Source organism: Harpia harpyja, chromosome 10, assembly GCF_026419915.1.
Source record: "Harpia harpyja isolate bHarHar1 chromosome 10, bHarHar1 primary haplotype, whole genome shotgun sequence".
NCBI lineage: Eukaryota > Metazoa > Chordata > Aves > Accipitriformes > Accipitridae > Harpia > Harpia harpyja.
Window position 1 is genome coordinate 24,114,548 of NC_068949.1, and position 23,642 is coordinate 24,138,189.

General features: G+C 64.7%; 2 protein-coding genes across 6 annotated transcripts; both read left to right on the top strand.

Annotated features, from left to right (window-relative positions):
- The first annotated feature begins 1,001 nt into the window (after positions 1-1,001).
- Positions 1,002-10,961, top strand: TMEM150A (transmembrane protein 150A). 4 transcript variants are annotated; one of them, XM_052798638.1, is made up of 7 exons: positions 1,002-1,192; positions 3,440-3,487; positions 5,811-5,882; positions 6,020-6,087; positions 6,172-6,299; positions 7,230-7,407; positions 9,208-10,961. In XM_052798638.1, exons 1-7 carry the CDS (start codon positions 1,113-1,115, stop codon positions 9,450-9,452), a joined length of 819 nt encoding a protein of 272 aa, XP_052654598.1. In that variant the 5' UTR covers positions 1,002-1,112; the 3' UTR covers positions 9,453-10,961. The 4 variants fall into 4 exon arrangements, with proteins under 4 accessions (XP_052654598.1, XP_052654599.1, XP_052654600.1 ...); XM_052798639.1 differs by lacking the exon at positions 6,020-6,087 and adding an exon at positions 2,934-3,317 and having other exon boundaries at positions 1,130-1,192; XM_052798640.1 differs by lacking the exon at positions 1,002-1,192 and adding an exon at positions 2,934-3,317.
- A 275-nt stretch (positions 10,962-11,236) lies between these two features.
- On the top strand, positions 11,237-23,356 carry NFKB2 (nuclear factor kappa B subunit 2). 2 transcript variants are annotated; one of them, XM_052798620.1, is made up of 24 exons: positions 11,237-11,328; positions 14,539-14,734; positions 15,793-15,837; positions 16,371-16,449; positions 16,925-16,965; positions 17,068-17,166; positions 17,411-17,562; positions 18,192-18,298; positions 18,449-18,607; positions 18,714-18,818; positions 18,963-19,048; positions 19,174-19,312; positions 19,392-19,511; positions 19,618-19,800; positions 19,970-20,111; positions 20,248-20,362; positions 20,559-20,766; positions 20,857-21,026; positions 21,190-21,292; positions 21,430-21,659; positions 21,856-21,925; positions 22,029-22,201; positions 22,278-22,389; positions 22,473-23,356. In XM_052798620.1, the coding sequence occupies exons 2-24, from the start codon at positions 14,690-14,692 to the stop codon at positions 22,592-22,594; spliced, it is 2,805 nt and encodes a 934-aa protein (XP_052654580.1). In that variant the 5' UTR covers positions 11,237-11,328; positions 14,539-14,689; the 3' UTR covers positions 22,595-23,356. The 2 variants fall into 2 exon arrangements, with proteins under 2 accessions (XP_052654580.1, XP_052654579.1); XM_052798619.1 differs by lacking the exon at positions 11,237-11,328 and adding an exon at positions 11,880-13,556.
- The last annotated feature ends 286 nt before the right edge of the window (positions 23,357-23,642 follow it).

Genomic DNA, 23,642 nt, shown 5'->3' on the forward strand with positions numbered 1-23,642 from the left:
AATTGAAAGCTACTCTGGGTAGTAGGGTTGGTGGGTGGCCGCTAAACTTAATCCCTAGTTGAGCTATTTGTAGAAAGTGTCTGGGAAAGGAGAGGTCAGGCTAACCAGGTCAGAACGGGGTGTGTGGGCAGTGGCTTGCAGGGTGTGAGGCAGCCAAGGTCTTGCCATTTAGTGAGAGCGCAAGATCAGTCGACACGGGCAGGAACCGAGCCTTGTCCTCAGGAGGGAAGGCTGAGCCCATGTTAACCCTCTTCGCCCGAGGAAGAAGAGGGGACGGAGCAAGGTCTTCTGTGCCTGGCTGTTACGTGGCGCTGTACCTCCTGCCTCACCCCTGCGCTGAGACAGTGCCCTTTGGGCCACGCTCGCTGGAGGAGCCCACCGCCTCATGGTGGGATGGTGTTTGGGGCAGAGAGAGGATCATCTGGGGCTGGAGGGGGGGTGGTGAGTCCCCAGCGCCCTGCGGCTCAGCCGCTGCTGTCTGACTCGGCCTTGGCAAAGGCTGCTCCAGGCTGCAGCTCCAGGGCGGGGGTGTTTGGTGCTGGGCAGCGCCCCGCCGCCCCTCCGCGCTGCGTCTGCCGAGCGGGAGCCCGTCCCTCCGCCCCGGCTGTCTCCCGCGGAGGAGAAGGCACGGCAGCCCGCGCTCGCGAGGCCGGTCGGGCTGCCGGCCCCGCGGGACCCGAGCGCTAGCGGCTCCCTGCGCTCCCCGCCGCCGGCTGCCTTCCCCAGCTCTGCCCGGCCGGGGGTGCCGGCGCGTCCCGCCGGGGCCGGCAGCGCGGCCGCCACGTGGCGCGCGGCGCCGCGCCGGGCCCTCGCCGCTCCCCGCGCCCCGCTCCCCGCCGGACGGGGCGGGCCCTGCCCGCCGAGCGGGACCCGCGCTGCCCGCGGGGCGGGGCCGGCCTGGGCTGTCCCGGCTCGGCTCGGCTCCGCAGGGCCGGACCTCGCTCCGCCCGGCCCCGGCCCCGGCCCCGGCCCCGGCCCCGGCCCCGGCCCCGGCCCCGGCCCCGGCCCCGGCCCCGGCCGCCCATGGGCAGCGCGGCCCGGCGGCCGCCCGGCAGCAGGAGGCAGTGGGGAGGCTCCCCCGGCGGCCCCGCTCGCCCGTAGCCCGGCGGGGCATGCCCGGCCCCAGGATGCCGGCCTGGGGGATCCTGCCCGTCACGCTGCCTGCCTTCACCATCACCGGCATGTGGATCGTGTGAGTGCCGCGGGACGGTCCGGAGCCGCCGTCAGCCCCCCACCCCTCCGGCGGCGGGGACGGGGTCGCCCGGGCTGCGGGGGGGGACACGACATTGCGGGGCGGGATGCTGAAGGATGCTGCGGGGCAGGGGGCTGGAGGATGCTACGGGATGCTGCGGGGCGGGGGGGTGCGGGGCACCGCCGGGCCCGTGTCATGTCGGGGCACTTCTGCACGCTCAGTTGCTCCCACGCTCTCCGTCCCCTCGCAGCCACCCTGCGTGGTCACTGCGTCCCCCGCAGCAGCACTGGCATGTGCCTCCCTGGCCTCGCGCCCCTGACACCCCATGGGATCGGGTGCCCTGGTCCAGGCGTGAGTGCGGCTGATGCTTAGGCGGCACGGGAATGGCCTCGGGAGCGATGCCACCAGCCCGGGTTGCACAGCCCCAGGGCTGTAACCAGCACATGGGCACCCATCCCATGTGGTGGTTGGATGGGAGGGCTGTGGGACTTTTGTCCCTTGTGCAGGGGGCAGAGGCCGCATCACCTGGGTGAACAGCACTGGCCCACCCTGCTGGCCCCTTCCCTGGGTCTCAGCCCTGGGATCTCAGCTGGTCGCACAGGGCTGTCCTGCCCTGGTCCATCAGGCCCCCTGTGCCACTACCACAGGGGTGGTGGGCACTGGGTGAGGGACTTTTCCCAAAAGTACAGGGAGCCCCAGCGTAGGTGATGGGACTTTCTGGGGTGTGGGATGGAACAAACGCACCCCATACCTTGCAGGTCCTTCCGGGAGCTTCACCCCTGTGGTATCCCCCGTCCTCCTTCATGACAAAGCCAAATGCTGGCCCTGGTGCAGGGAACTCATGCTCCAAGTTTTTCCTCTGGACACCTTGTAAAGCCCTGGCTGTCTCCCATGGGTCGCCCTGGAGGGCAGATGCCCCTCCAGCCCAGAGCAGCTTGGGTGGGAGGTGCTGCTTATGGTCCTCACGGCCAGAGCTGCCCTGGGAGGGGAGGTCTCAGGCCCTTTTTCTGGCCCCAAATATGTCCTGCGGCCGCCTGGGGGACACTGTGTCCCTCATCAGTGCAGTGGCAGGGTGAGGTCGAGCAGTTGCATGTGGGAGCACCTGGCCCATGTGGGGCCATGCCTGGGATGCAGAGCTGTGAGGGGGGACAAGGCGGGTGTGGGGGGCCACATTCTGCTGGGGGAGGGCAGTGCCGTTTGTGCCTCTCTTGGCATATTGCCCCTCCCAGGAGGGCATGGAGGGCTGGGATGGGGACTGGGTGCTTGGGGGAGACCTGTGCTGGGAAGTGGCTGGGTGAGGGGTCTGCAGAGGCTGATGCTCTTGGTGGGCGGCCCTTGGGGTAGGCAGCACTGCCCCTTGGTTCCCCCGCAGCTGTCCCGCTCTTTGCCCCAGCGACTCTCTACTGGGATCATCCTTTTTGCAGCCCGGCTGTTAGGTGGCCAGCTCGGGCAGGAGAGGGGTTTTCTTACCGGTGTCGGGCCTATTTTTAACCTGAGCTGTTTATGGCCACTGGCGGCGGCGATTGAACAGCGCGGTGCCGCCCGCTGCAGTAGCTGCCAGGCAGGAGGGCTCCTCGCTGGCCGGGGGGCCACGGGGCTGAGACCCCTCTGGAGCTGAGTGGGCTGCATGTCATGAACCCCTTGTTACGCTGACCGAGGTGCAGGGGTGACTCCACAGTGAAATGCTCGATGGAGCTGATCTGCCCAAAATGCCCTGCCAACACACCGGCCGCTTTTCCAGACTTCTTTTAGCTCCGGGTGTTGGCCAGCCAGGGGCCAGGGGAAGCACGGCAGAGCCCGGCGGCCATCAGGTGACACCCTGCATAGCTGCGGGCTGGTGGAGAGCCCCAACGCCAGGGTGGGGGGCTCTGTGGTAGAGCAGCCCCCCAGAGCCCGGGGAGTACAACAGCGTGACAGGGAAGAGGCCCCGCAGGAGCAGCCGCAGCTGCACTGAACTGGAACAGGAGGCAGCTCTCGGCAGGGATGGGGGTACCGGGCAGGGGGACTTGGTCCCAGCAGCAGGAGCTCCCTGGAGCATGGACTGGGCTCATGCACTTGCTTTTCTTTTTGCTGCTTTGTAAAGCTGGGAGGTGCCACAGGGTGAGCACTGGCCCCTGGCAGGCAGGTAGGGCTTGTATCCCCCCATTCCCACGGCTGGTCCCTGGGGCTGGCCCCAGGTGCAGGCCAGGAGCGGGGATGCAGGGAGGCGGGTGGCTGCAGTAACCCCTGTTGTTTTCTCTCCCCCAGGTACGCCATGGCGCTTTCCAACAACCACATCTGCCCCGTCCACAACTGGTAAGGTCTGGGGAGGGGTGGCAGGGGCCCTTCCCCACGGACCGGCTCGGTTAAAGACCCCGTAACGCCAGGTCCCTCTCCAGGCCTGTCCCACTTGAACCGTGCCATGCTGTGCCGGACTACTGGGTGGCCTGAGCCCACCTCTGCGCCATCACCATGCTGAAGGGGGGGTCGGGGCCAGGCTGGCCCTGGGAGGGGGCTGGGGATGACGGGAGAGGTGGGAGCATTAAAGGGGGCACAGAGCCACCTTCTTCCCTGGCAGACACGGTGGTGAGAGTGACACGGCGCAGTCACCCCAGAGTGTGTGTCTCCTGTCGGGTCTGCGAGTGTCTTCTGGGAGCAGAGCCGCTTGGGGACTAGCTGCTGGCAAGGCTGGGCCCCGCGTTCATGAAGCGGTGAGAATGCCAGGGCCGAGCAGGGCTATCGAAAGCCGCCTGCCTTCCCCCGCCCAGGCCTGCCTGTGGTTACGGCTGCTCCGGTGAACGGTCCAGCCCTGCTGTGAACCAGGCGGGGAGAAGGAGGCTATTGAAAGAACACAGCATGGAGAAAGTATGAAAATAAGTGGTCAGGGAATTACAGAGGGCCGTGTGTCTCCATGGAAAAGGTTGAGGCTTGCTTGCTTGAGGCTAAATCTGGCAGTGCCAGGGGGACAGGACGGCCCCGCGCTGCCCAGCCACCCCACGGGCAGAGCTGCCTGCAGCACCCCGGGATGGGGGACGAGGCGCGGGAAAGGCGAGGGCTCTCTTGCCAACTTCTGCAGGGTTTTTGGCTTGTTGCGTCTCCTTAAAAATCTGCCCAGAAAAATCCATGTTAGTTTAATTCTTGCTGGAGTGTTTGAAGGAGAAGGGGAAGAAAAAAAACCCGCTGCCATTTCCTGCCTGATGGCTGATTCTGCCCTGGGAAGAATGTGTGTGTCGGGTTGTCTCCAACGCACAGCCTGCCCTTAATGATGAATAATGCTTCCCGGCCTCAGGCTGCTCGCTTTAAACAAAATAATAATAAAACAGTCCCTCCCAAACCAAACACGGCCCCAAGACCAGCCCTTGAGGAGGCTGTGGGGCTCCACGCCTTGGGGTATCGTGGTTGGAAAACAAAGCCACCAGTAAAGGAGGAAACTGAAAAAATACCAGAGCCCAGCCCAGCCCTTTCCAAAAAGGCAAAAAGGCCTTTTTAACCATCCACTTGCTGAGCGGCTGGAGGCAGCTGATGGTCAGCCTGGGCCAGGGGCAGGGTGGCGTCGGCCTCCCCACAGCTCCCGTCCCTACCGTGGGGCTGTGTCTGAGGGGGCCCTTCAGGGCACAGGGCTTTGGGGTCCCTGCCTGCAGGGTGGGGAGGGAGTCCTGCTCAGCTGTGCCAGGCAGAGGTGCTGGGTGCCTGGGTGATGCTGCAGGAAAGGGGCACCCAAAAACCCACTGCAAGTGTGTGCCAGCTCCTAGGAGGGCGAGAGGGCACTTACCCCCACGGCGGGGGGGGGGAGGAATTTGATTTTGGTTGCAGGCAGCAGCTGTGGTACAGGAAAGTGCCTCGGGCCGATAAGAGCTCTGGGTCCCGGAGCCCCGGGGCTCAGGGGGTCTGTGGCTGCAGGAGGCACTTCCAGGGCTCTGCAGTGGTTGCGGGCAGCAGAGCCCTGCCCCAGCCCAGCGGTGCTGGGGACTGCTAACAGGCCCCCGGGGGGATGCCCTGCGGGTGTGCCGGGCTCCCCAGGGCAGCCGGCGGCTTGCTCCTGTCCTGTCCCACCTGAGGCAGCTCCTCCCAGCTCCTCATGCAGCTCCGTCCCTCCCAGGCAGGGTGGCACGGCCCTGGGGTGCTTGTGGCTGTGGGGGCCGTTTCCCGCTCAGCTTGGCATTCCCACCCATCCCATGCAAGCCCGGAGCTGTCAGTAGCTGCGTGCCCAGTTCCACCTGTGCTCCCGCCCCGGGGATGTGTGTGACAGGGCTGGCAGGCGGGTGATCCCGCTCCTGGCTGGGGTGTGGGGCTGCAAGAACCCCCTGAGCCCAGCACCCCGGCCCATGCACCCAGGGAGTGCGTGCAGCCCCCCGCCCCGCCACGGCCTCTCCCTCGCAGGCGGGGAGTCCGGGTGGGCAGCAGAGCCAGCAGGCAGGGGACAGGCTGTGGAAACCCAGGCGTGATGCTCCCGGAAGACCCTGTTGGGTGGTGGGTCGCTCCCTGGAGGGGCTTGTCCCCAGGGTGGGGGCGCATCCCTGGGGTCGGGCTGTGCTCGCTGGGGAGCAACTCTGCTACCGTTGCAGGGCCTGCGGGCAGGAGGCAGGAGGGTCCCGGGCAGCAGCTCGGCTCTCCTAGCCTGTCCCTTTGCTCCCGGCAGGAATTACAACCAGTCGTGTGGCGGGGACGGCCCCGGCTCCTGCTGCACGCTGGACCACATCCCCCTTGTCAGGTGAGCAGCCTTGGGGTGGGAGCCGTTCCGAGAGCCCCCCTGGGGCAACTCAGGAGCGTGTCCTGGGGAGGGTGGCAAGCACCGCACCCCAGTCGCCCCCGGCTGAGGGCTCCCTGGGCCTTGTCTTGTCCCCGCAGCAAGTGTGGCACCCTGCCTCCCGAGAGCTGCTTCTTCAGCCTCATCTGCAGCCTGGGCTCCTTCATGGGTAAGTGCCCGGGGCCGGGAGCGAGGCTGGGGGGGGGGGGGCGCAGGCATCGGCGTACGACAGGCCTGCGTTTCTCTCCTGCAGTCATCCTGGTGGGGCTGCTGCGCTACGCCCACCTCCTGGAGCGTCTCGGGCCGTCTCTCCTCAACACCTTGGGGCTGGCCACCGGCTGGGTCTGCGCCGCCGGCCTCACCATGGTTGGCAACTTCCAGGTAAGGCATCTCCTCAGGGGGTCCCTGGGGGCGGGGGGGTGGGAGGGGGCCCTGACTGGAGCAGGACAGTGGCAGCGCTCGGCAGTGTAGGATTTGGGGTGGTTGTTTTGGTCCAGCCCCCCGATCCATGCACCCCTTTGCTTCCGCCAGGCACCATGCTTCCCCAGGTGCTGGGACTCCTCTTTGCTCGTGCACTCATAGTTTCAGGTCCAGATTAAGCCGCTGGGTTTGGTTTAGCCCTTATCTGACACCCTCTGTACAGTCTGTCCCCTCCGTGGACGTGTGACCCCGCGGGGCAGGGACGTGCCAGACGGGCAGAGGAGACCCGGCCAAGCTGCCGATGCTGCTGCTGCCCGGCTGTCCCGCCGCGGATGTTTGCTGCTCGGGGGGCGATGCCAGGAAACTGTCTGGGCAGAGCCTGCGCTAGCAGGGTCCGGAGCAGTCCAGGGCTTGGTGGCAGATGACGGCGCTCAGCCCCACGCTTGCACTGCCAGGCACCGGCCTCCCGGCAGCTGCCTGCCCTCTGCCTGCGGCGGCCGGTCCCTTCCACTTGGCAGGAGGCTGCTGCCGGCACCACCACCCCAGGAGAAGTTTCGCTGCCCCGATCTCCCTTGTGTCCCAGCTGTGGCTCAGCAGCTCTGCTGAAGGCAGGGCTGTGACCCTCAGGAGGGGATGCAGGCAGCCCCAGATGCTGCTCAGGGCAGAGGGCAGCCCCTGCTGCCACCCCATGGGTGAAAGAAACAGAAACGCTTTGAGATCCCAGCAGCAGACAACGGGTCCAGATCTGCTCTTCAGCCAGGAGTTGGGCATAGGGCAAGCTGCCTAGACCCGCTCCTGGCATCGCCTACACCCCTGCCTGGGCACGTGCCCACCCCCTGGAGCAGAGCCGTGCATCCTGGGGTGCCGGCACTGCTGGTCTCTCCCCTGCAGGTGGATCACGCCAAGGTGCTGCACTACATTGGGGCAGGGGTGGCCTTTCCCACCAGCATGCTGTTCCTGCTCCTGCAGTCCATCCTCACCTACCGCATGGCCAAAACCCGTGGGCAGTACTGGACCGGCCACTTACGTAGCATCCTCACCACTGTGGCCTTCCTCACCCTCGTCTTCAGTATCCTTCTGAAGGGTGTGGGGAGGAGATCTGGGATGGGCTGATGAAAGGCGGTCCTCGCAGGGGGTATGCGCCCCACATCCTACATCCTTTGGTCTGGCAGTGAGGCACGGTGCCAGGAGAGTGGCTGGGCAGGGGGCTGAGGGCAGGCAGCTCGCTGCCCTTGTAGGCTGGAGGAGCAGCAGTATTGGGGCTGAGCAGGGGAAGGGATGCTGGTGGGCATATCTTGAGGTGCTGGGATGCCCCAAACCAGCCCTGCCCTGGCTGCTACAGCCCAGCCACCGCTGCAGGCTCCAGCCCCACGCCTTGCAGAGTGGAAGGTTAATTGTTGTTTTTTTAATGAGACAAAGGTATGTTGAGCCCTTGGCAATGCAAAATCCGTCTGAGTTACCTATATGGCCGAAGCTGAGTACAAAAGCGCTCTGTGCGGCTGCCAGGTGGACGCATGGCAGCACCTCTGCCAGCCGGGGCTCACCAGCACCCGCCGGCCAACCTGCCCGTGGGACAAGGGAGGGCTCGGTGAGCAGGCGCTGGGCTCTGCAAACACCGCACCAGGGAGGGAGGGCACGGCAGCAGGCAGAGTGGGGCTGGAAGAATGGTCCCGAGTGTGTGGCCAGGGAGCCAAGGGTTTATTTGGGACTGAGGTTAGGGATAAATTGGGAAACAAGGTAGTGGTTATTGGGCAGGAAGGGGAAAAAGCATGTGGTGTCCACAGGTCCCAGAGAGGCTGGCTGGGGTCTGGCTGGGGCAAGCAGTGCAGGAGGAGCCTGGGCGGTGCTGGCGGACCTGGGATGTGCCAGAGGGTCCTGCTCTGTCACCGCAGCAGGCAGGCATTCCCTGCCGGGAAGCAGGCAGGGAGCTGGGAAGGGCAGGAGTGCCGCGGTGCCACGCCAGCTGGGAGGGACAGGCAGGGCATGTATGGACAAGGGAATCTGCCGTGGCCATGCTGCTCTGTAAGCACTGGGGACTGGAAGTGGGAAAGCAGCGAGCCGTGGTGAGGATGGTGTGGGGAAAGGGCTGGGACCTCTCCTGGTGGGATGGGGGGAGTGAGCAGAGGGCTCTACCCTGTGCAGGTCAGGTCCCTGCCCCTCTAGCTCTCCCAGATCTTAGTCTCGCTGGCAGAAGGCAGGGTACTGCCGGAGGCTTCACCTGGAGGCCTGGGGGATGTACCTGCCTCCTCCCCTCACCCGTGGTGGCTCTGGCAGTAGGTTTCCCTAGAGATCCCCAGTGGGCCTAAGAGAAGCATAAAGAAGCTCTGGCAGTGGTAGGACCTGGAGGAGAGGGAGCAGGCCACCTCTCTGGGGTGAGCCAGATGGCAGCGCAGGGGGACAGGAGGTGCTGTGGGGCTGGGATGCAGTGGCCCAAACGCCCTTACCGAGGGGATGGAGGGCTGATGAGTTTTATCAACTGTGACTGCATCCTGTGGGAGGATGGGGAGCATCAGCATGGTTGAGGAAGAGGTGAGGGGTGTGGGCAGGGTGAGGCATCTGGGCACCTGGCTTGCCCTGAGGGCTGCAGCCTGAGTTCCCCCTGCCCTGGCCTCTTCAGAAAATCTGCGCCTGGCATCAGTCCCATGATTTACTGAGGCTGGTTTGGGCATGCGTGCCACCGCCTCACCCGTGCCAGGGCCCTCCTGGTGCTGGGAGAAGCATGTGGGGTTTCTTGGTTTTAGGGGTGGTGGTGTGTTTCCTGCGGAAGGTGTCTGCTCATGGCCGCCCCAGTGTGCAGTGGCAGTGGGATGTGGTTCTCCATGGGGTGGTTGGTGTCCAGCTGTGCTTTCCTTGATGGGGATGCCCTCAGGTGGTGTGTTCTTCATCCAGGAGAGCTTCGTGCTGCAGCATGTGGCCGCCCTGTGCGAGTGGATGTTCATTATTGATGTCCTGGTCTTCTACGGCACCTTCACCTTTGAGTTTGGGGCCATCTCCACAGACACCTTCCTGGTCCTGCTGAAAGCCAGCCGGGCTCCCAAAAGTTACAAAGGCGAGAGCGGCGTGTCCAGCACGGCCCACATCCACAGCCACGCGGAGGGCCTGGCTATGGCCTGACCCCCACGGGAGGCAGGGTCACAGTGGAGACCCCTAAATAGGGTTCTGCCGGTGACTCCTCCGCCTTGAACGTCTCCGAGACCCCGGCTGCCTCGGGGTGCGTGTGTGCGCATGTGTGGGTGTGCGGTGCCCTCCCCTCCTGGTGGGAGCTGTGGCCGGTGCTCCTCTGGCAGCCGGTGTCCCCTGCAGGAGCTGCCCCCTCCCTGCCCGCAGGGTTTGGGGTCACTGCTGTGGTGCCAGCCCAGCGCTGCTATCGGCAGAGCCAGGATCTGCCCCTGCGCCTCTGGGGTTGCCCCGTCTGAGTCGGGGGCTGTCAGAGGCAATCATACAGAGGCCCCCTTCTGTAACGAATGTGGGGGAACAGGGAGCTCACCCTCCCCTCACCACGCAAGCCTGGTGTGCTGGGGAGGGGGGGATCACCATTCCTCCCTCCTCCACGGCCACTGGGGTAGGGTTCAGCAGACCAAGCCTTCCAGCCGGCCGCTGTGACTGTCAGAGGAGCCAAAACCCCAGAGTGCCTTTTCCCTTCCTCGGGAGGTGATGGCAGTGTCAGTCTGTCTGCACCCCTGGTGAGGATGGCAGGGGGGGTTGTCTCTCCCTGCCTGCCTGCCTGCCTGGGTGGGGGTAGTGCCTTGATGACACCAGCAGCCCCAGTTGGACCGCACTGGCCTTCCCAGCCAGGGCTCTTGCTGCTTGGGGCCTTCCATGCCTCCAGCCGATGACTTTCCCACATTTTTTCAGCTTGGAGGAGAATTGCTGAGGCAGGTTTCACCTCCTGGGCCATGGCATTCCCGTGCTCCCTTGCAGTCAGCTAGGTTAGGAAATGGGTCTCCTCATTTACTGTCACACCGGGGATGTCCTGCAAGCACAGTGCTTGCAGAGCAGTGGATTTCCCCTCCATAGCGCAGCCAACCTAAGCTGTCGTGCCGGGAAGCCGACACACCCCAGCCCCTGTCTCCCAGTGCAGGGGTGGGCTGCTGCCAGCCCTCCCACCCAGGGAGCGCAGGCACAGAAAGGGGAAGCACTTCTGTAGGAACAGAGGAAGGTTGCACCCCGTTCTGCTGGGACTCCGAAATCCGTCCTCTGGTGCCCTCCCCAGCGCTCAGCCTGGCCAGCGCCTGCCTGGTGAGAGCCTGTCCTGCTCGGCCCCAGCCTGGGGCGTCCTGGGCAGCGGGCTAGGGTGGAGGGGTGAGGTGTAGAGGGAGATGAATGCGTGTGTGTGTGTATATATAGCTCTACATATATATATACACACACACACACACACACACATATAGATATTAAAATTTTCCCTTGTCCCTGGAGAGGGGCATTTGCTGCTGCTGTGTGCATTGATCAGGTCGGGCTTCCTGATTCACCCACCTTTTCAAAATTGGCCTATAAATCCACCAGTATCTGTAGTACAAAGAGGAGCATTTCTGACTTTTATATCTAATATATGTTTAAATATATATATATATCTCAAGAGAGAACAGTGAATTTACAATAATAAAAGTGAAAATCAGCCAAGGGCGAGGCAGACCGTCCTTCCCCACCGTGCAGGACTAGGGTAGCGACCAGCTTTGGGGCGAGGGTCCAAAGGGACGGCGGATGAAGGGTGCTGCGGCTCTCGGGGGACAGCCGTGAGCCCGGGCTCGGTTCCCTGTGCCGGGGTGTCAGGCAGGTGGAAGACAAGCGGTTTCACCCGGGGTGCAGCGGCCTGGAGTCGCACGTCCCGTCCCGTCGGGGGGTCCCCCGGCCCCCCTTACCGCTGTCCCCGCCGGGGCGGAGCCGGGCCCGGGAAGCCCCGGGAGGCGGAGCCGGGCCGGGACTTTCCCGGGGCCGCGGCCGGGGCGAGGCGGCCGCGCTGGGGCTGGGGCTGGGGCTGGGGCTGAAGGTAAGCGGCCGGGGCGGCGCGGGCCGGGCCGGGCCGGGCCGCCGCAGGGCAGGCGGGGGCGAGGGGGGCGGCGCGGGGTGGGGGCCGCTGCCCGGGGGTGCCGGTCCCCCCGGGCCGGGGTGAGAGCGGCTGAGCCGTGTGCCTGCCGGGCAGCGGGCAGGGCTGCTTGCATCAGCGGGGAGAGCATCTCGGCCGAAAGCACCCGTGCGCCCGCCCGGGCCCGGGGTGGGGATGCGCCCGGGGGGGTGCTGGGCCTCGGTGCTGAGCCCGGCTGTCCGTCGTGCGGAGCAGCCTCCCGCGCTCTGCCCCGGCTCGGCCCCTCAGCTCTCGCGATGGGCGCGCTGGGGCGACGGGGGCGGGGGTACCCGGCTTCCCAGTGGAAAGGGAGCTGAACTGGTCGAGAGGTTTGAAGTTTCGGTGCCAGGGCTGCCCATCCCGGCTGAGGGGTCTGGGGCGGCCAGCCGCCGGGAGCTCCTGGCCTCCCACTCGCCGCGGCAGCCGCGCCGGTCCCCGGCTGGCTCTCGGCTGGCTCTCGACTGGCTCCGGGGCTAGCTGGGAGAGGAGATATTGGGAGGATACAGGCTGGAGAGACATCTGCTCTCTTGGCGTGGGGAGGAGAAAGCCGAGTCCCGGCGCTGGTGCTGACACCCGTTTCCCTGCCAGTGGGGAAGCTGCTTATTTTCCTGTTTCCGTGTTGCCGGTGAATACGGCCCCATCCTGCGGCTCTCCCTCCGCACGCTGATCCCTGCCTGCGCAGCGAGCAGGGCTGGCTTGCTGCCTGCCCCCAGGAGAAGAAATCCGCGCCCGCAGGCTCGCCCAGCTCTACCCCTAAAGGAGCCGTGAACACCAACACAGTAGTGATACCGCAGGCAGAGTAGAAACCAGGGAGAGTGAGAGACGGCAAAGGCCCGGGTGGCGCTGAGAGGGTTTTTCTGAGAGCGCGCAGATAGACAACCGGAGCCGATGGTTCATAACACAACAGCAAAGCGGCTGATGTACAGGCCCGAGAGGAGGAAACCAGAAGATCAGTGGGTGGCTGGGGTTTGCCAAAACCAACTTGATAGCCACGATGGGAGTAAAGGCATTTTCTGCAGAGAGACACAAATGGCTTGAGGTGCTTGAGGGCAGGCTGTCGGGGAGAGGGAGGCTTGGACAACTTTCAGGGAGAGGGGATTTCTCTCTGCCACGCTTGCAGGTCAAGGACTCCGTTTCCAGGAAGGGTCTCAGAACAAAGTCCCTGTGAACGCTGTGCGAGAGGGACTCGGCAGCCTCTCGCCAGACCCTTGACAGCAGCTGTTGGGACTCCTGGGATGGAGCAGAGCACAGGATTTGTGTAGAAAGCAAGGTCAGGTATTTAGGGCCATCATTTGCAGGCATTAGCAGGCCTCAGGGGAAACAAAATGCACAGGGAATAGTATGTAGAGGAGCAGCCAGCTGGGTGGCTGGAACATGTCAGCTGTACACCAGGGCGGTTTGGAGCAGAGCCGCACTCGTGCCGCCTCCTGCGCTTCTGGAGTGCCCTTTCCCATGGCTGCTAAACGCTCCCACTGCAGACAGACAGACAGACGTTTCCCCCCTGCCTGCAGGGCATCAGCTCTGCAAGTCAGCCGGCTGTCACGGGAGGAAAGAAAATAGCACCTGCATTACTAGGTCACGTTCAAGGAGCTGCAGGCATGGAAGAATGGCTTTAACTCACGCTGCTTGCCGGCGGCTGGCTCTTAATTGAAGCAGTCTGGCTGGCACGGGGAGACTGCACCATCCAGCAAGGGTGCCGTGGCAGTGCTGTGCTCCAGGGCAGGGAGCTGGTGCTGCTCCAGGCAGTGAGTCGCAGTGGGGTTGCTGCTCTTTTCCCTCATTCCCAGCAATGCCCAGAGAATCCTTCCTGAGCCCTAGGAAGGTCTGAAGATAGGGAGGAATTTAGCCCAGCAAAGGGGGGCTGCAGTGTGTGTGCAAGCCTAGGGTCCAGGCCAGATGCACTGGGTACCACGGAGCAGGAGATGCTACTGATGGCAGGAGGGGGAGATGGGTCCCCTTCTGGGATGTGTGAGGAATAAAAGCCGAGTGTGCTACACTCCTAGGGGAAACCCGAGGTCCTGGGGGCCTAAAGGGCACGGCTGCTCGGCACAGGAGGCAGGACTTACCTTGAGAGCAGGTCTGAGTTGCCTGAGGTTGCTCTTCCAGGAACAAGGAAGTGGGCGACGACGCTCCAGCTCTGCTCAACAAGCAAGGTGGGCTTCCTCTAATGCACGCTGTGCAAGTGTGCAGGCATACGGCCAGCAACCTCCCAAGTGAGCCAGAGCTGCGCGGGCTGGGGAGACACAGGCGTGACCCCATGACGTTCCTTAGTCATGTTGCTTGGTGCAACAAGTGGCTGTGTCCAGGGCAGCGATGAGTGAGCTGTGAAAACCCCTCTAGAGGGGATGGGGCTGATGGCACTGGAGAAGGGGAGCTGTTCCGTTCAAGGAGCACAGTCTGTTCTTCTCCAGCATCTTCGTGCCTGGGCTCCCCCAGCCAGGCTCCACGGGTAGGGTTCGAGCTGGCTGTTCCCAGCACACTGAGGAAGGATGTTTGTCCCCTCCTTCACCTCTCTGGGAAATCTGTGCCAGCAGATGAGTGGCTGGCTGGTGGTGGCAGGCTGAGTCTGCCCAGGTGGGTTGTCCGGTGGGATCCCGACAGCAGGCAGCGCGTGCTGCTTCCCACAGGCCAGCGGGGGGTTGTGTCCGTGCTCCCAGGCTTTCGAAGCCCCTGCAGAACAGCAGGAGGAAGGTTCCACCTCATTTCACAGTGCTGGATCTCCACCTTCACCCTACTTGCGCCCCCCGCTGCACCTGCAGGTCCCTCGGACCCCATGTCTCGGGCTGCACCCGCTGTCTGGGCTGCATCCTGCAGGTAGGCTGGGCAGCGGCTGCTGGAGCTCAGCTGGGCTCAGGTGGCAAGCCCGCCGGGAAGAACCTCAGGCCTGGGGCCACAGGGCAGCCCCTTTGGAGGACTTGAGTGGCTGGAAAATCTCCTTGAAAAGGCTCTTTTCAGCTTCTGAAGAATATGAGTCACGCACGGGTTGAACAATCCCCTTCCTTCCCCTCTTCTCCCACACACCCAAAATCCCCTGAGCGGGACCCGCAGCAACCACTGATTCAGAAATTCAGGGTATGAGGGCACTGCGGAGTCAGATACAGGGTTTTTTTTCTTTTTTTTCTTTCCATTGCTTAGCGAGGAGAAGAAATGTGGAGCAAGAGAGTGTGCCCGGAGGCTCTGCTCTGATCCTGCTCCTTTGCTAGAAGTCTCTGGTGGTTTCCCGCGGTCAGGCAGACCTTGAATCCAGTGGGACCCCCGTCTGTGGTAGCCGGCAGTCCCCGCAGCGATGCTGGGGCTGGACGGGTTGCTGAGACCAGCCTCTTCCTCTCCGGTGAGTAGGAGGGTGCGAGCGCTGTGGGTGGCAGGGAAGGGGCCCTGCTGCTGGCAGTGCCTTGCTGGGGTTGGTGGGGAGCATGCAGTGCTGGGTGCCAGGACGGCGGGAGATGCTCCCGCGGGGGTCTCTGGGGCTGCCGCTCCCGCTTTGAAACCAGATGCTTTCTAGCGGGAAAGAGGCAATGGGAACACAGATGACAAATACCTCTCTCAGACCACCTCCGTGGGAAGGATGCAGGGCCTGCCGTGTAAGTGGAAACTGGGGGAGTGGGAAAGCACCCCTTTGGGTGCCTGGCAGGGGGCTGCCGCGTGCTGACTTTGGTCTGCAGCGTCCTGGAGAGCTTCCCCCGGCCAGGGGGGAGACAGCGGGCTTTGGGGCAGCTGCTCCTGTTTGGGTCCAGGGGGGCTTGGAGGAGACATCCCTGTGCGGGAGGTGCCTCACCAAGGTGAGAAGATGGGGGCTGGGGACCTGGGAGGCCCCAGGGGCCGCTGCTGGGTTTTGTGGCCCGGTCCAGCTGCAGGTCTGGCTGGGAAAGGGCTCGACGGCTGGTCAACGGGGACTGGCGCCCGAAGCAGGGCGGGCGGCCGGGGACGGCGGGGGGCAAACCCCTCCGTGCTCCCGGGGGGGAAACTCGGGACCTTCGGGCGCTCCGGAGGTGCCAGGCAGCGCCTAAGCGAGAGCGGCCGGGGCGGGGGGGAGGCGGGCGGCCGCCGGGATTTCCAGTCCGCCCGAAGCCCAAAACTCCCAGGCGGCGGGAAGCCGGCCCGTCCCACCGCCCCCGGGCCGGGGCAGCCGGCGGCGGGCGCAGGAGCGGCCGTACCCCGGGCCGTGCCGAGCGGAGCCCCGGTCCGAGCCGAGCCGAGCCGAGCCGAGCCGGGCCGGGCCCCGGGCCCCGGGCCGCGCCGTGCCGAGCCCCGGGCCGCGGCGGGGCGGGGCGGGGCGGTGACGCGCGGTCCCGTCATTTCCCGGCTCGGCGGGGTTTCTAGGGACTTTCCGGAGCGGCGGTGCCTTCCTGCCGCCGCCGGTCCCCGCTTACCCCCGCGCTCTCCCCGCAGGCCGGCGGCCGGCCCCGCGCAGACATGGACGAGCAGTTCCAGCCCGTGAGTGCCGCACGGGGCGGCTCGGCCCCGCGGGAGGGGGGAGCCTCTGCCTGGACCCGGCCCCGGCCCCGGCCCCGGCGCTGGGCTGGGAGCAGTGCCTGCCCCCACGGGTGGGGTGGGAGGTGGGGGTCTGCGGGTGCCCCCGGGGTAGGCAGTGGGGGGGTCTGCAGGTGCCACTGGGGTGGGAGGTGGGTGGTCTGCGTCTGCCCCCAGGGTGGGAGATGGGGGGGGGTCCTGTGCCTGCCTCCAGGGCGGGAGATGGGGGGTCTTTGTCTGCCCACAGGGTGGGCAAAGGGGGTCTGCTGGTGCCCCCAGGGGTGGGCAATGAGGGGTTTGCACCTGGCCACCCCTCTTCCCTGGGAGGGGCGGGAGATCTGTGCCTGCCCCTTGCCCCCCCCCCGGCCAAGGTGGGCAGTGGGGGTCTGTGCCAGACTGGCCGTACCCCCAGGGTGGGAGATGTGGGTCTGTGCCTGCCCCCCAGGGCGGTTGGGGGTTCCAGCCCCAACGCACTCATCACACTCATCTTCCCTCAGTGCCTGGATGGGATTGACTACGACGACTTCAATTTCGGCTCCCACATGATGGAGCAGAAGGAGCCCCTGATGGAGACAGGTAAAGGCCCCTCTGGCTGTGCCCTCCCGGGGTCCCCGGCTGCAGCGGGGTTTCCCAGCAAGCTGACTCACACCTCGTAGTTCCCAGCAGCGCCGCGGGCCATGTCCCCACTGGCCCCTCTGTGGGCTGGCTGGGAATCCCTGCCCCATGCCACTGGGACGGGGACTGTTCGGTCTCGCCCCACTGCTCTGTCTACCAGGGACTTGAGGTTGGGCTGCGACGGGTCCCCAGGAGCTCCCCACTCCCCAAGTGCCAAAGCATCCTCTGGCCCTTCCCTCCTCTCCCTGCCGCTCTGACCGCTGCTGCCCGGCTGGGCTCTGACAGCACAGGGGCCAGGGGCCCTGAGGACCCCCATGGGACAGACAGGGGTCACTTCACCTTCAGCACCGTCCCCGTACCTCCAGCATCCTTACTGGGAACACGCACTTTGGTTATCCTGTGTTTCTCACCGGTGCCTCTCCTCTCTGTCCTCCAGTGGAAGGTCCCTACCTTCTCATCATCGAGCAGCCAAAGCAGGTAAGGATGTCACCCAGGTAAGGGCAGGTGTAGCAGTCACCCCCTGCTCTCATGGCGTCAGGTTTGGGCCACCCTTGGCTGACCCACTCTTTGCCTCCGCAGCGGGGGTTCCGTTTTCGGTACGGCTGCGAGGGCCCTTCACACGGGGGGCTTCCGGGGGCATCCAGTGAGAAGGGACGCAAGACCTATCCCACTGTCAAGGTGAGCGCTGCCCTGGGGAGGGGACGGGGCAGCGTCTTCAGCCGGTGTGCATGGGCACCGGGAGGGTGCCTTGAAGGAAGGATGGGAAATGTATATTCGGCTGTGTGTGTTTCGTGGTGCTGGAGGGATGGGAGGACTGCAGCAGGAGGGGTGGTGACCATGGGGAGGGATAGCAGGGGTTTGCAGAGAGTCCTGCAGCCTCCCAGGGTATTGTACCTGACTCCCATCTCCTTTCTCCCTGCAGATCTGCAACTACACGGGGATGGCCCGGATCGAGGTGGACCTGGTGACGCACAGCGACCCTCCCCGCGTGCATGCCCACAGCCTGGTGGGCAAGCAGTGCAACGAGGCTGGCAACTGCATCGCGATCGTGGGACCCAAGGACATGACAGCTCAGTATGTGTGAGGGAGACCCAGAGCGGTCTGTTGCCTACATGGGGTGGCTGGGGGACTGGCTGCAGCTTACAGGCTGGGGAGGAGAGGGGGGTTAGTGTATCCAGGAGCTGGGTTCACTGGATGGAGCCAGGAGTCAGTTTAGACAAGGTCATCAGTACAGCTCTGTCCCTTGAGCATTTTGCCCAGCTCTGGGTCCAGCACGTGCAGCTTGTTTTGGGCTTCTGTCCTCAGGGTTGCCGCTCCCCAGCTTTGCAGATGACATCTGTAGCCAGCCTGAGTCACGGGATTATTCGGCAACTGCTGCAGTTGCTCTTACAAATCCAGCCTTGGCTGCTGGCTCAGCCTGGTCCCATTTGCATCCCTCTGGCCTCCAGCCCTCCCAGGCCTCCCCTTTGGACTTGTCACCTGTGGAAGCCTGGAGTTTCCCAGCCACCTCTTTTCTGGGCTCCTTTCCTCTCCTCTGTGGTTACTGTTACGCCCCGTACATGCTGACCCCCCCGCTGCCTGAGCAGCACCACTCTGTGCTTTGTTCAGCTCCTTCCCGGCTGTGGGAGCCCATGTGCCCCCCAGGCTGGCTGCTCCCAGCCCTGGTGCTCCCAGATCCCAGCGGGATCCCTCTTCTCCTCCAGGTTCAGCAACCTGGGTGTGCTCCATGTCACCAAGAAGAATATGATGGAGATCATGAAGGAAAAGCTGAAGCAGCAGAAGATGCGTAACAGGAGCCATCTCCTGACAGGTGAGGGCAGCCTGGGGGCTCAGTGGGACTCGGCGCCCGAGGGTGAACCACTGTGGGGCTGGGGTTAGCGTGGGGCTGGGGGGATGGCCAGGGGGACCTGGAGCCCCATCCCCTCGCCTAGCCTGACAGTATCTCCCCCTGCCTTGGCAGAAGCGGAGCTGCGTGAGATCGAGCTGGAGGCAAAGGAGCTGAAGAAGGTGATGGACCTGAGCATTGTGCGGTTGCGCTTCACCGCCTACCTCCGCGACAGCAGCGGGAACTTCACGCTGGCCCTCCAGCCCGTCATCTCGGACCCCATCCATGACAGCAGTGAGCATGGGACCAGGCCATGGAGGGGATGGAGCAGGATGGGGTAAGGAGGTGAGGGATGCTCTGTCTGCCACAGCAGCTCCCAATGCCTACTCTTGCTCCGCAGAGTCCCCAGGAGCTTCCAACCTGAAGATCTCACGGATGGATAAGACGGCAGGCTCTGTGCGGGGAGGGGATGAAGTCTACTTGCTGTGTGATAAAGTTCAGAAAGGTAAAAGCCGTTCCCTCCAGCCGAAACCTTCCTGAGGGGCTGTGGCAGGAGAGGTCTGGGGCCCCTGGGCGGCCAGAGGTCCGTGCCCCCGGAGCCTGGCCGGGGCAGGGAGACGGGCAGTGCCGGCATCCCTTCTCTCCCCAGATGACATCGAGGTGCGTTTCTACGAGGATGATGAGAACGGCTGGCAGGCCTTCGGGGACTTCTCCCCCACTGACGTGCACAAGCAGGTATGGGGGAGGCAGGGGGGTGTCCTGCCGTGCCCCAAGGCAGGCGGGTGCCCTGTGGGGTGGGGTAGCCCCGTCCCTGGCTCTGGGGAGGAGCGGGACCCCACGTCCGTCTGTCCTGCCCACAGTACGCCATTGTCTTCCGCACACCCCCCTACCACAAGCCCAAGATCGACCGTCCCGTCACCGTCTTCCTGCAGCTGAAGCGGAAGCGGGGGGGCGACGTGAGCGACTCCAAGCAGTTCACCTATTACCCCGTGGTGGAAGGTGAGCCACCCCCCGGGCAGGCCGGCGTGCCCCCGCCGCCAGGGCTGCCCCTCACCCCGCTGCCCCTCTCTCCCCGCAGATAAGGAAGAAGTGGAGAGGAAGCGCAAGAAAGTCCTGCCTCAATTTCCCCAGCACTTTGGTGGGGGCTCACACATGGGGGGTGCCGGCGGGGGGGCCGGGGGCTTCAGCTCTGGAGGAGGTGAGTGGGGATGCCTCTTCTCCCTCCCAGCTTGGGCGGCCGCGGCCTGGCCCTGGGGGCTCCTGGCTCCTCTCCGGCCTCACCCGTCCTCCCCCTTGCTCCGCAGGCGGGAACCTCAGCTTCCCCTACTCCACCGGGCTGGCCTACAACAGCATCTACTCGCCCGGCCCCCACCCTGTGGGGGGCTACCAGGGGGGTGTGCAGATGAAGGGCCCCGAGGCGGAGGGGCCCGGGAGCGACAGGCAGGTGCCTGCAGAAAGCACGTACTGCAAGGAGCTGCAGAAGCACGGTAGGAGGGGGCTGGGCTGGAGTGAGGGCTGGGGGACATCGCTCGGGAGAGGTGGCATGGGTCAGGGACCTTTTGGGGCCAGGTGCCGCTCTCCTCCATGCCTGAGGGGGATGCAGGAGGGTGGATGGGGCTGCTGCTCCTGGCAGTGATATCCTGCTTTGCCCCCCAGCCCAGCTCTGCCAGCTGTGGATGCTGGCACTGGCCCGCCGCAATGCCCATGCCCTGCTCGACTACTCAGTCACCGCCGACCCCCGCATGCTGCTGGCAGTCCAGAGGCACCTGGCTGCGTCACAGGATGAGAACGGAGACACGTGAGTACACGAGGGGTTTGGGGAGAGAGCGTGGGAGCACTGTTGGCCATCAGAGCCATTTGGGGGGCTGTTGGGGGTGGAAGACGGCAGGGAGAAGCATGGAGCTGAGTCAGGGGCCACCCCACTCTCTCTGCAGGCCTTTGCACCTCGCTATTATCCATGAGCAGACGGCTGTAATCAAGCAGCTGATCGAGGTCATTGTTAGCATCCCCAGCCAGCAGATCATCAACATCTCCAATAACCTGCAGCAGGTACATGTTACCCAGAGCAGCCGGTTCTTCTCTACCTGGGGCTCGTTCCTGCTTCCCGACCCTGGGGGTTCCCATTGCTGCTTCCACTGAGGGGAGGCTGCAGGGCTGAGCACGGTGCAGCCATGCTGGCAAGGATGATGGTGCAGGACTTGGCTCCTCTTGTGAGCGCTGCTGACAAGGTGCTGCTGTCCTGCAGACGCCGTTGCATCTGGCAGTCATCACCAAGCAGCCCCAAGTGGTCCAGCTCCTGCTGCAAGCCCGTGCTGACCCCACCTTGCTGGACCGCTACGGCAATTCCCTGCTGCACCTGGCACTCCAGGCTGGCGATGAAGAGATGCTGAGGACGCTGCTGGCCCACCTGGGCTCAGCTGCCCCTTACCTGCTCCGTCTGCCCAATTTTCATGGTGAGTGGGGCTGGGAGATGAGGGGCAGGAACCCGGCAGTGCCGTCGTGGGCTCAGCCGGAGGGCTGCTGAGCCTCCCCCCCTGTTGCAGGCCTCCTGCCTGTGCACTTGGCCGTAAAGGCAAAGAGTTTGGCCTGCCTGGACCTGCTGGTAAGGAAGGGAGCGGATGTGAACGCGGTGGAGAGGCAGGGCGGGAGGACCCCACTGCACCTGGCCGTGGAGATGGAGAACCTGAACATGGCCACCCACCTCGTGAAGAAGGTATGGGGGGGGCTGGTGGGTTGGTGGCTGTGGGACAAGGGTGGGGTGCAGCATCCTACAGGACCCTGGCAGAAGTGGAGGGTCTCCGGTGGTCTTGGGGTGGGGGTGGGGGGGCGCAGCCCCCAGGCAGCCCATACTCACAGCCTTGCACCTTTCTCCATAGCTGGGAGCAGATGTCAATAGCAGGACTTTCGCCGGGAACAGCCCCCTGCACCTGGCTGCTGGTCTGGGCTCCCCCACTCTCACCAAACTGCTCCTCAAAGCTGGTAAGGCACTGCCCTCCTTCCTCTCCCTTCCCCTCCCCGCAGCCTCAGCTGCCTGTGCCGGGGGAGGGCCCAGGCACAGGGCAGACCCCTGGGCCGACCTTCCCTTTTTGGGGGCTCAGTCCACCCTTCCCTGACAGGGGCAGACGTGCTGTGTGAGAACGACGAGCCTGTGAGCCCGTCCTCGTCAGAGGCCAGCAGTGACACGGATGCTGACCCTGAGGAGCAGGAGCTGGCCATGGAGCTGGGGGAGCCGGCCCCAGCCATGGAGCACAGCACCAACCGGGCCCCCCCCGTGCAGGAGCATGGGCAGGCAGGGCACAGGCAGCGCCGCTGCCACACGCCCCTGGACCTGACTCGGAGCCAGAAGGTGCGTGGCATGGCAGGACAAATCCCCTGGGAGCGTTTCCGTGGGGGCCATAGCACGGATGGGGAAGAGCCTCAGGAGATGCTCCTGCAAGGATGCCTGTGCCCCTCCACGTCCCAGGAGAGCCATGGCGTGGGGAGGCAAGGAGCGGGTTGGCTGGTGCTTTGAGGGATGCTGACATCCATGCATCTGTCTGCAGGTGCGGGAAATCTTGCTGCAGGCCTCCCAGCAGGGCCCCGAGGCAGAGCTGCCCGCTGCCCCCCGGCCAGGTGAGCAGCCCCTCTCCCCCAAAAAGCACTGTGCCTGGACAGGGCAGCACCCTCCCAGCAGTGAGGACGGGCAGCGTGTGATGGAGGTACCTCTCCCACGCAGGGAAGGTCTTGTCACTGGACAGTGAGGCGCTGCAGGGGCTGGAGCAGCTGCTGAACCAGGACTGCAGTGGGTCGGATTGGATCGAACTAGCCAAGCGCCTGGGGCTCTGCAGCCTGGTGGAGACCTACAAGGACACCCCCTCACCCAGCATCAGCCTCCTGCGCAGTTACGAGGTCAGTGCCTGGCCGGGGTGCCCCTGTCCCCCCTGCCCGTCTGGCCACCGGCCCGCTCAGTGCCCTCTCTCCGCAGCTGGCAGGGGGAAGCCTGGGGGGGCTGCTGGAAGCGCTGGACTCCATGGGGCTCCGCAAGGCCGTGAGGATGCTCCACAAAACCGAGGCGCTGGAGAAGCTGCAAAGCACAGGTATGGGGAGCGAGGGCCTGGGGGGATGTCCCTGCTGTCCCCCTGACCCCCATCACTGACAGCAGCCGGGGCTTGCTTTGCAGAGCTGAAGGAAGACAGTGCCTACGGCAGCGAGTCAGTGGAGGAAGAGCAGGCGCCTGCACTGGCCCTGAAGCCGGGGCCGGGGGGTGAGCTGCCCCACAGCCAGCAGCCGCAGGTGCACTGAGGGGCTGGCAGCCCCCGCACAACCCTGGGGGGCCGCATTGCCCCCCACCCTGCCCTGCCCATGCAAGTGCCTTCTGGACTTGGGGTCCGGCTGCCTGGACTCAGGGGGACAGGACACAGCTGGCTCCTGCCCCTCTCTGCTCTTATTTAATGGTCCCTCTTCTGAATAAAGGGACACAGTTTCCATTAGCCTTTGCCCTCCCTCTCTCCAGCTCTGGCCCTGAGCCGGCAGGCACTAACCCCCCTGAGCCCTGCATAGGGCTGGGAGTCCAGCAGCAAGGAGGCAACTGCTGGCCCCTCCTCAGCTTCCCTCCATGCCAGCGCTGTCCCCAACTGTGGGGGAGAAACCACAGCGCACACAAGAAGTGAAGAGCAAGTTTTACTTCAGTAACCGAGAGAAGAAGCTGTACAAAGGTTTTTCTCTCCCCGAGCCGCCTGGGGCAAGGGTGGATTTTTTTTTCTTTTTTTTTTTTTTTTTTTTTTTTTGCAATAGACTCAAAAGAGCAGAATAAAAAGTTTGACACATTCGCAAAGTCAGTGCTGAAACCAGCCGGGTCCCGGGCAGCCAAGAACAGCGTGTGTGCCAGCCCCCTGCTTACAGCCCTTCTGCTGTCCCTGGACCCCTCCCTGTGCACCCTGGGCACTCCTGCGGCCACGCTCCACCACCAGCACCTCGCTCCAGACGAGCATCCTCCAGCGCACCCCGGGGTGGTGGGGGCTGCCCCAGCCTGCCCCTCACCTTGGCAAGGAGGGAGCCCATGGCCGAGGAAGGAGGGGCTGGAGTATGAGGACCTCGCAGTGCTACGGACTGGGCTTTGCTGGCAGCCTCTGAGGCCCCAGCTGCGCGTTGGAGAAGCAGCACGGGAACGAAAGCTGGCTCCGGCTCTTGCCAGCCCCATAGGGCAGTGGGGAGCTCCAGGTCAACCCTGACTTCAGGGGTCACCTCCCCACTGTGAGTACTTACACACTGCTGCCCAACATGCCCTGGGTACGATGCTGCAGTGCAAATGGCGCTGGTCCAGGCTGTCAGGGGGTGATCAAGAAGCACC

What these genes read in the sequence shown, in the direction of transcription:
- TMEM150A (XM_052798638.1), top strand. Translation starts at nt 1,113, where the DNA reads ATGCCCGGCCCCAGGATGCCGGCCTGGGGGATCCTGCCCGTCACGCTG. An exon ending in GACCACATCCCCCTTGTCAG is followed by an intron (nt 5,883 to 6,019) that starts GTGAGCAGCCTT and finishes TTGTCCCCGCAG; the next exon opens with CAAGTGTGGCACCCTGCCTC. An exon ending in CAGCCTGGGCTCCTTCATGG is followed by an intron (nt 6,088 to 6,171) that starts GTAAGTGCCCGG and finishes TCTCTCCTGCAG; the next exon opens with TCATCCTGGTGGGGCTGCTG.
- NFKB2 (XM_052798620.1), top strand. Translation starts at nt 14,690, where the DNA reads ATGCTGGGGCTGGACGGGTTGCTGAGACCAGCCTCTTCCTCTCCG. An exon ending in GTGTGATAAAGTTCAGAAAG is followed by an intron (nt 18,819 to 18,962) that starts GTAAAAGCCGTT and finishes TTCTCTCCCCAG; the next exon opens with ATGACATCGAGGTGCGTTTC. An exon ending in CAAACTGCTCCTCAAAGCTG is followed by an intron (nt 21,293 to 21,429) that starts GTAAGGCACTGC and finishes CTTCCCTGACAG; the next exon opens with GGGCAGACGTGCTGTGTGAG.